At 37.1% G+C, this 13,014-nt stretch overlaps 1 protein-coding gene across 1 annotated transcript in view; it reads right to left on the minus strand.

Annotated features, from left to right (window-relative positions):
* Positions 1 to 13,014, minus strand: part of VPS8 (VPS8 subunit of CORVET complex) — a 257,252-nt gene that overhangs the window by 138,534 nt on the left and 105,704 nt on the right. The window contains exons 23-24 of the mRNA XM_058556181.1: positions 10,750 to 10,839; positions 7,441 to 7,492 (exon numbers count right to left, since the gene is read on the minus strand). Coding sequence (XP_058412164.1) covers positions 7,441 to 7,492; positions 10,750 to 10,839 — 142 coding nt within the window. The remainder of the gene's footprint in view (positions 1 to 7,440; positions 7,493 to 10,749; positions 10,840 to 13,014) is intronic.

Here is a 13,014-nt window from a genome sequence, read left to right on the forward strand (position 1 = left end):
TTTCAGCTTGTTCAGCTTTTTACTTGTTGGTAGGACAGAGTAGTGATTTCTAAGCTCCTTACATGCCAGAATGTAAACCAGAAGCCCCAAATGTGATTTGATCCAACTCAATTAGCATGATACAAGGTGGTATTCACTTTACTAGTGTAATAAGGTCCTGTTTATTGCTAGAAATCTCAGATAAAATCTTAGATATTCCTAGAGAGTTCAATTTACTTGTTTAACATCCATCTCCATTATTCCATTACTATGAGTTTAAGGGCACAGAGTCTGTGCTATCTCTGTGTTCCTAGCTTCCAGCAGAGTGTCTAGCACACAGTAGGTGCTTAGTAAATGTATACTGAACTGAAGTATATATACTGACAAAGTATTTCATTTTCTTGACCCTTTTTCTACTCCTTTTCTCTCCCCAGCATTTTTTTTAGACAATTTTCTGTTGCAAAAGCTCATCAATTTCATTCAGATTTTTCAATGTTCTGCTTTCATTTCTGCCACAAATATATGTTATGGACCATTTTCAAGTGTTTCAAAAAAATTCGTTTCTGGGCTACTATTAGGTATGAGGGTAGACTAAGACTCTACCAAATGACCCCCCTTGCCCCCAACCTTACAGAAAAAAAAACTATAAAACCTGGACATAATGTAAAAAGTAACTATCTGAAGCTACTGAAGAGTGAATAGAAGTAGACAGATCTGGTGGGGAACTTACACTCACCGGGAGGAGGACAGACTGGCAGCCATGCAAGTAACTTTTCTTCTTCGTGGCCTTTCCCTGGGCTAAATGCACACTGCACCACACAGACAAAGTGGGGGCAGGATGGAAAAACCCCTAATCTTTCCGGCATAGGGCACCAGAAAAGTGAAGCCAGGAAATCATGAATGTGGAAGAGAGTAGGGGAATCCCAAAAGGGAAAGAGTCAAAGAGGGGATCTCCAAACCGTCTACCCACCTCTGTGACTGATCCCTAAAACACTGTGCATGAAAAAGAATCAAAGCAACTTAGCCAAAGAGAAAAGGTCAGAACCAAGACTGCAGGCCCCTCCCTGAAACTCTCACCTTCCCTCCCTCACTGGAGCGTGAAGAGGAGCAGACAGGCTCCACTGCAGAGTTCATGTGCTCAGAGGAGTGGAGACAGGGAGGTGTACAAGTTAGTTACCATCGCTTGTGGCTTTCAGCCGGGGACTAGGCGCAGTCTGTGTGGCAAGCACAGCAGCAGCCGGCGCTCACAAGGGAAAGTCGGCAATCTTCCTGGCAGCCGAACTAGAGAAAAGAAGCTAGGAAATGTGAACAGTTAACAGATGGGAGGAATCTTGCAAAAAGAAGCCAGAAAGAAGATCCTCAAACTCTGTCTGTCCTCATCACTGACTGACCCCTAAGCCACACAAGTGGAACAGAATCAAAGCAGACCAGCTAAAGAAAAATGACTGGAGCTGCCACACCAGAAACAGAGCTTGCAATTCAAGGCTGGCTAAGAAAATCACCTGATAAAGGGAAAAAATTCTCAGTGGAGAAAAAGTACAGAATCCAGAATCGCCACAATGTAATGGTTATAATATCCAGGATACAATTCAAAACTATGCAACATCTGAAGCACCAAGAAGATAAAATACATTCTTCTCAAGAGAAAAGAAAATCAATTAAGCCCAATCCTGAAATAAACAAAATGTTAGAACTAACAGATAAGGATTTTAAAGCAACTATCACATTTATCTTTAATGAAGTAAAAAAAAAAACATGTTTTCATGCATGAAAATTTGAATGGATAAATGAAGAGATGCAGGAGAGAAACAGAAACAATAAAAAGAACCAAATCAACATTATAGAACTGAAAAACACAATTGTGGAAGATAAAAATTCACTGTGTGGATTTAACTGCCGAATTGACATGAAAAAGTGAACTTGAAAGTAGAGCAACAGAAATCATCCAAGGAGAAGAACAGAGAGGAAAAAAAGATCAAACAAAACAAAAAAAGAAAACTCAGAGGGAATGACCTGTGAGATGGTGGAGGAAGAACCTTCAAAAATCTGCTCCTCCATAAAAGCAATGAGAACACTGGAAAAAATGGTCAAAATCAACTTTTCTAGGAGTCTTGAAATTAACTAAAGGCTTGCAACAATCCAAAGAATGTTTATTCAAGAAAAATGGCTGAATCTCAGTAAGAACAACGAGCTTCATGATAGTTTAACTTTACCTAGTCCCCTCCCCAGCTTCATCATAGCTTTGAAAACCAGCAGTCTTGCAACTATGGTAGCTGTGAAAATCAACAACCTAGCAGCCACTCTAGGGGGCAGAATGGGTTTGGAACTCCTCAAAAGACGTATTCTCAGAGAACTGTCAGTATCTGACCTATCTGGCAGCTCACTTAAAACCTCCATTCTCAGGGCCTGTCTTTTTTTATCCACGCTCAGAGCTTGCTCAATGCAAATAGCACTACCCCCGGGGGCATTTGTCAAAAATAATGAGGAATGTTTAACTTTACAGGTGCCAGAGGCAGTGCTCCACCAGAAGGGACTAATAAGGGACTCACCAAAAAACAAAACAAAACTGGAGAAAGGGAGGTCCACAGGGGGCTTTCAAAAGCTCCAACATCGGGCCGGCCCCGTGGCTTAGCGGTTAAGTGCGCGCGCTCCGCTGTTAAGTGCGCGCGCTCCGCTGCTGGCGGCCCGGGTTCGCATCCCGGGCGCGCACCGACGCACCGCTTCTCCGGCCATGCTGAGGCCGCGTCCCACATACAGCAACTAGAAGGATTTGCAACTACAACATACAACTATCTACTGGGGCTTTGGAGGAAAAGAAAGAAAGAAATAAAATTATAAAAAAAAAAAAAAGCTCCAACATATTTCTGGAACTCTAGAAGGACATGTGCATGTACAGGGCTGTGCACATAACCAAGAAAGACCTGAGAAGGCCCTAATCTAAAACCTATGGCTGACTTGGAGGCTCTGCACAAGCAGGAAGTGAAGGCTAAGACAGAACTGTAAACTGCCTACTGGAGCACTGAAAATTCCAAAATAAAATGAAGCAAAACTGACAGACAAAGTAAAAAACTAATTCAATAATAATATTTGGAGACTTCAATATTCTACTTTCAATAATGCATAGAACGATTGGCAGAAGATGAACAAGAAACAGAAGTCTTGAACAAAACTATAAGCCAACTAGACCTAACAGACATCTATAGAACATTCAATAAAACAATATTCAACACATTATTTTCAAGTGCACATGGAACATTCTCCAGAATAGGCCATATGTTAGGCTATAAAATAAGTCTCAATAATAAAAACATAGAAATCATACAAAGTATGTTCTCTGATCACAATGGAATGAGATTAGAAATCAATATCAGAAGAAAATGTGAGAAATTCAAATATATGGAAATTAAACAACATGCTTCTAAATAACCAGTATCACAAGGGAAATTAGAAAATACTTTGAGATGAATGAAAATAAAGACACAATATACCAAATGTTGGGATGGGATGGTATGTTTATGGGATGCAGCTAAAGCAGTGCTTAGAGTGAAATTTGTAGCTGTAAACATCTATTTTAAAAAGGAGAAACATTTCAAATCAATAACCTAAAGTTCCACCTCAAGAAACTAAAAAAGAGCAAATTAAATCCAAAGCAAGATGAAGGAAGTAAATAATAAAGACTAAGCTGAAATTAATGAAAGAGGAAAGAAAAATAAAGAATATCAATAAAATCAAAATTGGTTCTTTGAAAAGACCAACAAAATTGACAAACCTTTAGCCAGACAGACCAAGAAAAGAAGAGAGAATTAAATTACAATTAATCAAATTACAAAAATCAGTAATAAAAGAAGAGCCATCACTACTGACCTTAAAAAAACAAAAGAAATTACAAGAGAATACCATGAACACTATATGCCAACATATTAGATAACACAAATGAAACAAATTCCTAAAAATACACAAACTACCAAAACTGACTCAAGAAGAAATAGATAATCTGAATATATTCAACAGAGACTGAACTAGTAATTTTAAAACTTCCAACAAAGAATATCCCAGGCCCACATTAATGAATTTTACCAAACGTTTAAAAAAGAATTAACACCAATCCTTCATAAACTCTTCCAAAAAACAGAAAACACTTCTCAACTCATTCCATGAGGCAAGTATACCAAGATATGACATACATCTGATACCAAGACCAGAAAAAGATATTAAAAAAAAATAAAACTACAGAACAACATCCTTTATGAATAAAGACATAAAAATCCTCAAAAAAAAGAAAAACAACAACTAGCAAACTTAATCCAGAAACATGTAAAAAAGATTATACATCATGACCAAGTGGGATATATCCCATGAATGACAGATTTGGTTAACACACAAAAATCAATCTTATAGATCATATCAATAAAATAAAGGACAAAACCCACAATATTATCTGAATAGATGCAGAAAAAAGTATTTGATAAAATCCAACTCTTCCATGATAAAAACACTCAACAAACTAGGAATAGAAGGAAATTTCCTCAAACTGATAACGCCATCTACAAAAAACCCACAGTTAACATATTTTATGGTGAAAGACTGAACGCTTTCCCCCTTAGATAAGGAAAAAGATAAGGATGTCCACTCTTGCCACTTCTGTTCAACACTGTATTGGAGGTTCTAGCCAGGCCAATTGGAGAAGAAAAAGAAATAAAAAGAATCCAGATTAGAAAGGAAGAAAAAAACTATCTCTATTTACAGACGACCTGATCTTATATATGTAGAAAAATCTTAAGATTCCATTAAAAAAATCAGAACTTCAGCAAGAATGCAGAATACAAGATTAACATACAAAAATCAACTTAATTTCTGTACACTAGCAATGAACATTCAAAAATGAAATTAAAAAACCAATTTTACTTATAATAGCATCAAAACGAATAAAATAGGAATAGATTTGACAAAAGAAATATATTACTTTTACACTGAAAACTGCAAAATGTCACTGAAAGAAATCAAACGAGACCTAAACAAATGGAAAGATATCCTGTGTTCGTAGACTGGAAGACTTAATAACGTTGAGACAGCAAACCCAATTGATCTGTACATTCAAAGAAATCTTTATCAAAATCCCAGCTGCCTTTCTGCAGAAATTGAGAAAGCAAACTGATTTTAAAAGACCAAAATAAATTGAGAAACATACCATATTCATAGATTAGAAGATAGCAATAGTAACAGTGCTAAGATGGCAATCCTTCCCAAATTAATCTAGAGTCAGTGCAATCCCAAATAAAATTCTAATAAGCTTTTTTAAAAAAACTGATGAACCGATTTAAGGTTCATATGGAAAGGCAAAAGACCTAGACTAGCTAAACCAATTCTGAAAAAGAAGAACAAAGTCGGAGAACTTAAGGTACCTGATTTCAAGACTTACTATAAAGCTATAATAATCAAGATGTTATATTATTAGCATAAGTATAGACATATAGATCAATGGAACATAACAGAGAGTACAGAAATAGACCCACACATATACGGTCAACTGATTTTTGACAAAAATCAGTTTTTTCAATTTTCTTTTTGACAAAAAGGGTGTCGAGGTAATTCAATGGAAACGAGATAATCTTTTCAAAAAATGGTAAAGGCACTGACGGCTGTATGAGAACAAAATCCTTGAACTTTATCATGCATCATAATGAAAACTAACTCAAAATGGATTATAGACCTAAATACAAGTGCTAAAACTATTACATTTCTAGAAGAAAACATAAGAGAAAATCTCTATGATGTTGAATCAGACAGATTTCTTAAACAGAACACCAAAAGTCTAAAACTTCAAGAGATTTGCAAATTTTTTCTCCCATTCTGTGGGTTGTCTTTCGCTTTCTTGATGGCATTCTCTGAAGCACAAAAGTTTCTAAATTTAATGAAGCCCAATTTGTCCACTTTTTCTTTTGTTGCTTATGCTTTTGGTGTCTTTTTTTTTATTTTTTTAATAGTTTTACAACTCTGAATTACTAAAAATGATTAAATTTACACTTCAAATGGGAATTGTATGGTATTTGGATTATATCTCAATAAAGTTATTAAAAAATAAAAAATAAATAAATCAATCTTCAAAGGAAAAAATGAATAAAATGGTTGTCGTGAAGATTAAAAACTTTTGTTCTTTGAAAAACATGGTTAAGAAAACAAAAAGGTAACCAACAGAGTGGGACAAAATTTTTGCAAAACATATATTGAAAAAGGGCTGGTATCCAGACTATGTAAACAGCTCTTATAGGCTCTGATGGAGAGTTCACTCACTTGGAATGCCACAGTTCAATAATATGAAGTCAAATAATGCCTCCTCCCTACCCCCAAAAAAGTGCTATAGATTTAAACATAATTGACAAAAAAAGATGTGAATGGGCAAGAGCACGTGAAAAGATGCTCAACATCACTAACCACCAGGAAAATTAAAATTAAAATCACAATGAAATACCATTATACACCCACCAGAATGGATAAAATCGTAAAAAGATTTAAAGAGATCGACAGTACCAAGCGCTCGCAAGGATATGGAGCAACTGGAACTCTCATGTATTGCTGATGGGAATGTAAAATGGTACAGCCATTTTGAAAAACCAAATAGCATTACCGTAGAAAGTAAAACATACATTTGCCATACAATCTATCCATTCCAATCCTGGGTAATTGCCCAAGAAAAATGAACACATATGCACAAAAAAACTTATTCATAGACAGGGGTCAGCGATGGGGGATAAGGGCAACATAAGGGATACCTATGGTGATGAAACTGTTCTGTCTTGACTTGATCAATGTGAATATCTGGTTGTGATAGTGGGCTTTAGTTTTGCAAGATGTTATCATTAGAGGAAACTGGGTAAAGAGTATACAGAATCTCTTGTGCCATTTCTTACAACTACATGTGAACCTACAATTTCCTCTTAATATAAAGTTTAATTAAAAACAGAACAAAACTTGTTCACAAATGTAGCAGCAATATCTGTAATAACTCCAAACTGGAAGCAAATGTCCATCAATTGGTGAATAGATAAATGGTGGTGCGTCCAACCCATGGAATACCATTCAGCAGTAAGAGGGAAGGAAATATTAATACATGCAACAACATGGATGAAGCTTAAAAACATTATGCTAAATGAAAGAAATAAAACACCAAAGGTTACATACTATATGATTCCATCTACACGAAATGTAGTGACAGAAAATACATCAGTGATTGCTTGGAGGTGGGACTCTGGAGAAAGGATAGAGCACAAAGGGGCAGGAGGAAATTTTTTAGTGTAAAGAAACTATATAGTTCCTTCTATAGTTTGATTATGGTGGTGGTTACATGATTATATATGATTATCAAAATTCACAGAGTACACATAAAATTGGTGAATTTTATGACATTTAAATATCTTAAAATTCAAAAAAGAGAAAAAAAATTACAGTTTAGAAAATTAATACCTGTTAGCGTCTTCCCTGCATTCAGAGGAGGAGCAATGACTCTGAAAAGTTTCTGCAGTAAAATTAATAGAAAAATGATCACTATCATTTTAAAAAAAGAATATTTTTAAAAAGATAATCAAGAATCTTATGCTATTGATCATCTTTTGAATTAGTCATTTGCTACTGAGATTAAATATAAAAAGTTTTAATATGGACATGAACTGTTTTAGAAGGATCACCAAGAAACAATTATTGTTGTCATATTCCTCACTGAAAGAAACCACTTAGTAAATACCAGTTAGATGAAAGTCTTTGTTTAGATTATAATTTCTGAATATAAGACATCCTTAGGTTTGTAAAAGTGCTTTACTCTTTAAAAAGTAGTAAGCAAGTGAAGGATTAATAGCCCAAAATGGTAACAACACCAAAATGCTAATGAAGATTACTTTAAACCAAAAACATCTGAACAATCAGCAGCCACAAAAAGAAACATTATCTAAATTTAAGCAGAGCCTCTGAAAATACAATAAGATGGATGGCAAAACTCCACTGGCCATCTTGGGAGGGAGGTTTCTGTTTGGAAGAAGACAGAACTTCAGCAGTGGGAAGTGCAGATTCAGCTGTTATTAGCATCAAAAAGCCCAAAAAAATCATCCACACTTTCCCTCAGAAGCCCTAAATTCCCCCTTCCCACCCAAGTTTTGTTAATAACTGGTATATAAACCTTTACCTCTGGCTGGCAATTCAGTGAGTTACTCACTACCGAGTGTTCCCCTATATGTGTGAATAAACTTGGTCTTTTCTCCTGTTAATCTGTCTATTGTCAGTTAATTTGCAGCACTCACCCCACCATTTGGATCTAAGCTAGCAGCGGAAAAATTTTTCCTCCCAACACAAGGCGCTACTTTAACCTTAGAAACAGTCAAAACTAGAACTAAGGAAAGATTTCAGAGACTATAGTTGTCATCTCAAATGTGATGACACTGTCTTTCATTCTAGAAAATCCAGAAAATTTCAAAAGTCAGGACACCTCCTCTTAATTTGGACATCTTTTTTGTTTTTGAGGAAGATTGGCCCTAACATCTGTTGCCAATCTTCCTCTTTTTTCTCCCCAAAGCCCCAGTACATAGTTGTGTACCATAGTTGTGTAGCTCTTCTATATAGGACGCCGCCTCAGCATGGCTTGATTAGCAGTGAGTAGGTGCGTGCCCAGGATCCAAATCAGTGAACCCTGGGCTGCCGAATGTGTGAACTTAACTGCTATGCCACTGGGCAGGTCCCAATTTGGACCTCTTTAAGTACCAAAATAACTACACTTTAAACACTGAAAAGTGATTTCCTTACAGTTAGAGAATTACAAAAGAGGAATCATAGGATGCATCTAACCTCCCACTGCTAAAATCTCCAAATGACTACTTAATAACAAATACCAAGCTCCTGCTGAAAGCCATTCAACTTGAAAACTGCTCAACACAATACAAGGAGACCTCAATAGCCCAGGGTTCCATCTGAGATGTGTAGGTATAAATGCAAACCAGATTTTGAGGAATAAAAAACCCACACAAAACAAAAACTTCAAAAGCAACAACAGCAAAAACCCAGCAATCATTTTTATAAACATAGAATGTATCAAATTAGAATGTGTTTTCAGGGATTATTTTGAGAGGAACTAGAAATTGCATTAATTCTTCCTAATTGTGGTTTAGTAGGGGGACAGAGAAGTTTTTTGCATGCAGGGAGGTCTTGGACATCACTGAGGAGGCAGGCGACCACTCTTTCTCAGGGAAGTACTGGACCCTCAAGGAAGTGATACCAGCTCAACACAAGGTTGACATAAGGGAAGCTATATTGTAGAAAATGAACCCTATTTTAACTCTGAGTGACCTCTGACTAACTAACCCAGCTGGATATGCACTCTCCAGGAGATCTAACTGCTCTGTAGATTTTACAACCCCCGCTTGTGCACGTAACCTCCCAGCTGCAATAAGATGATAACTTTGTTCTTCTGAGTTCCTTAGGAATGTGATCACCGCCGAACAGAGTCTATGCTGATAGCCATCATCAATGAAAACTGAAAGATCTGGTGTGGCGACTCCCAGTCTGTGACACCAGAGGGTCACCATTCCTAACCCCCTCCCCTATAACTCACCGGCCTATATAACTGCTGTAAGATTTTGTGCCCCCTTAAGATGGTTCTTTTGGACATTAGTCGGCCATCTTCCCTCTTGCTAGCAAGCTGTGATAAAAATGCCCTTTCTCTGCCACTATCTTGCCTCTTGACGATTGGCTTTTGTCTCGCGGCAAGCAGATTGTGCCGTGTGTGCGGTAACACAAGTACTGGACCTCGGGGAGGAAGCAGCTGAGAGCTGGTCAAGTACTTATTTGACACACAGATAATCAGGGTCAAAACCAGTGGAAGAGAACTGTGGCACTCATTTGGAAACTGACCAAGAACAGAGAGGTATGACCAAAATGGAAGGAGTTGTGAATTAGAGGGCTACTCACCTACCAAGCTAAATGTGTTTAAAGAAGACTGAAATATCATGGAATGACTGCTGACTTGGTAATACTGGAGATAGTTCTGGATGGCCATTAAATATGCAAAAAAGTTGACTGGATGCCTTCAGCAGATGCCTTGCTCTTTTGACACAGGTAATTAGTCACTGTAATAAAGCAACGGGCTGGCAGGGCACTAATGCATCTACAATCCATTATCCACAATTCTGTCCTCAAAAGTAAGGCAAATAAGATGGATATGGGGTTTGGTTCTTTTTAAAATAAGCCCAAATGCTTTTTAGATGCTCTCTTCTAGTAGTAAGGAGAATAAGAAATTATAATGAACGCTGAACAGGGAAATTCTTAACTGGGAAAAGCAACAAATTAGCAACTAACAAATACTGACCTCCCATCATTTTCAGGACCTTCTCCAGCAGAATATATCTACAAATAGCATTACTCAATTGTACATTTACTATATACAATAAGTATATATAATAAATTCCTTATACCTTTCGAAAAAGCTATTATCAAAAATTCTTAGAAAAAAACTTAAAAGTCTAACAGGCGAGCATAACTTTTAATTTTATCTATTGTTCCCTGGGATCTAAATACCTAATTATGCAGATAAAAAAGAAAGTAATGGCAGAAGGTATGAAATTAAAGACTACCTATAAAGTCCCAAATGAAAATGGGTGCGAGTCTAATAAATCTACAGGAAATTAAAAAAATGATTGAATGAAAACAGAAACTATTCAAAGCAAATGTAGAAGAGGGAAAAAACATTAATAGACCACATTAAATACGTGTCCAAGGTAGGAAGTATCTTACCTCCATTGGACTAATAAATTCATTCATGCCTCTGTTGTAGACATAGATCATAGCATCATATAGCCGATTTTCCCAACACATGAGAACTACCTGTAAAAAGGAAAAGTTGCTTGGTCCATATAATTCGGTAAGTCTCATCAATTCCTTTCCTTAAAGATTTAAGAATGAGGAAGATCCTGACTTCTCTTCCCTAATTTTTCTTATTCCTTCTCTGAAAAAAACTGAAATTGAAGTACTCAAACACAATGCCAGGTCACAGCTGCTGTAGGTTCAATACTACTTTGAATAGTACAATAGCTACTTTAAACATCCTCCAGTGTCTAATTTTATTTCTTCTCTATCCGTCCCCTTTCCATATTCATTTTACCTTTGATCACTAATTCTACAAATATTTACTGCACACCTAGATTCAGGCCTCTCCTAGGCAGTGGGGATGAAGTGATGGATAAGACAATCCCAGACCTATCAGACCAATCCCAGACCAATCTCTACCCTTACAAAACTTCCATTCACCTTGAACACTCACCAAAACAAAGGAGAGGCAGAAAATGGTGTATGAGTTATGACTTGGGGAAGATACTCAATTGCACAAATAATTCATTTACAAATGTGCTAAGTTTTATAAAGGAACCTGACTTGGAGTATTCAGAAGGTCATCCCTGAGGATACTTAAGCTAGGACCCAAAGGATGTGTGCATGTGAGCCAAAAGCAAAGGTGGAAACTGGGGAACTCTGCAGGCAGAGGCAGCAGTAAGGATGAAGGTCCTACGGTGAGAAGGAGCTTGAAGTGTTTAAAGATGGAGAGAAATCGATTTGAGAAAATATTAGAGAGAGATATACTTCAAGATGATTTGAAATATAGAGTACCCTATATTCTGTTCCTATGAGAGCTATAATATACTGTATTGACAAGTGGAGAGGGCTGAAGTCGAAGAGTAGAGATGGACAAAGGAGAATGATAAGAAGGAGCCAGAGAGGTAAGAGGAAAAATGGAAGTGAGGTGTCATGGGAGTGTCTTTGTAGACGAAGGCAGGTTCTGGGACCTCTTCTCTTCTCTCACTCCCTCCCTCTCAGCCAGTGCCATGATCATACATCTCTTTACTGAAGACTAACACATTTACAGTTTCAGCCCTAATCTCCCCTCTGACCCATATATCCAACCACTGACTTGATATCTTCACCTGAATGTCTAGTAGCTATTTCAAAATAAAATGGCAAAACAGAACTCCCGATTTTGTCTCCCAAACTTAGACCTACCCTAGTCTTCCAATCTTCTTAAAGGAATCACTATCCACGTTGTTTCTCAAGCCAAAAACCTAGGCATCATCCTTAAATTCTCTCTTTCCACACCCTCGCAGCCAATTCATCAGCAAATCAGTTCTACCTCCAAAACACATCCAAAGTCAGGCCATCTCTCTCCTTCTTACTGCTACCATCTCCGGCCAGGACCATGTCCTGGACCAGCTCCTAACTAGTCTCTTTGCTCCTTTTGTACTTGGCCCCCACCCTTCATTCTATTATCCCTAAAGAAAACCAGAGGACCTTGCTTAAAACCTTTTAATGATTTCTCATAGCACTCAGAATAAAATGGAAAAATCTGTGCCTTGCCCTGAAAGGACTACCTCTCTCTTTCAACTAAGCTCCAAATCTGTTTGCCTTTTATCTGTAACTCTAATACCCAAGGCATATATCCTTTTTTTTTTTGGCGTTAGCTGTTGCTTTTACCTGTAACAATCCTCTGCAAGATCTCTGCATTACTGATTCCTTCTTGCCATTCGGATTCCAGACTCAGGAAGGTTTTCTATAATTAACCAATCTAAGGTAGCCTCTCATTCTCTGCTACACTGCCTGTTTGACTTTTAACATAATACTTGTTTTTAGATACTTCTGGTTTGTTTACTTGTTTATCTGTTTATTGTCAAACTTTTTTGCTAGAATGTAAGCCTATGAGAGGACAAGCCTTGTCCACTAGGGTCACTGAAGCATCTTCAGAGCCTGACACTCAATAAACGCTTCTTAAATTAATAAACAAATACTGTTGAAAAAGCAAAATCTGAAAAATATCGCCTGACACAGTGGATATGAAAGTCATGGCTTACTCTTGTGAAAGCCAGGTTGAAGAGTTGTTAGGATGTGAAAAGAAAATGGAAGTAGCAACCTAGCAAATGCTTTCAAGAAATCTGGCTGTGACTGGGAAAAGTGAGATGGGGCAGTAACCTATGGAGAAGAAGGGGAGAGGCTTGATATGGAGAGAAGGGAAATGAG

The sequence above is a fragment of the Diceros bicornis genome, chromosome 15 (assembly GCF_020826845.1).
Source record: "Diceros bicornis minor isolate mBicDic1 chromosome 15, mDicBic1.mat.cur, whole genome shotgun sequence".
NCBI lineage: Eukaryota > Metazoa > Chordata > Mammalia > Perissodactyla > Rhinocerotidae > Diceros > Diceros bicornis.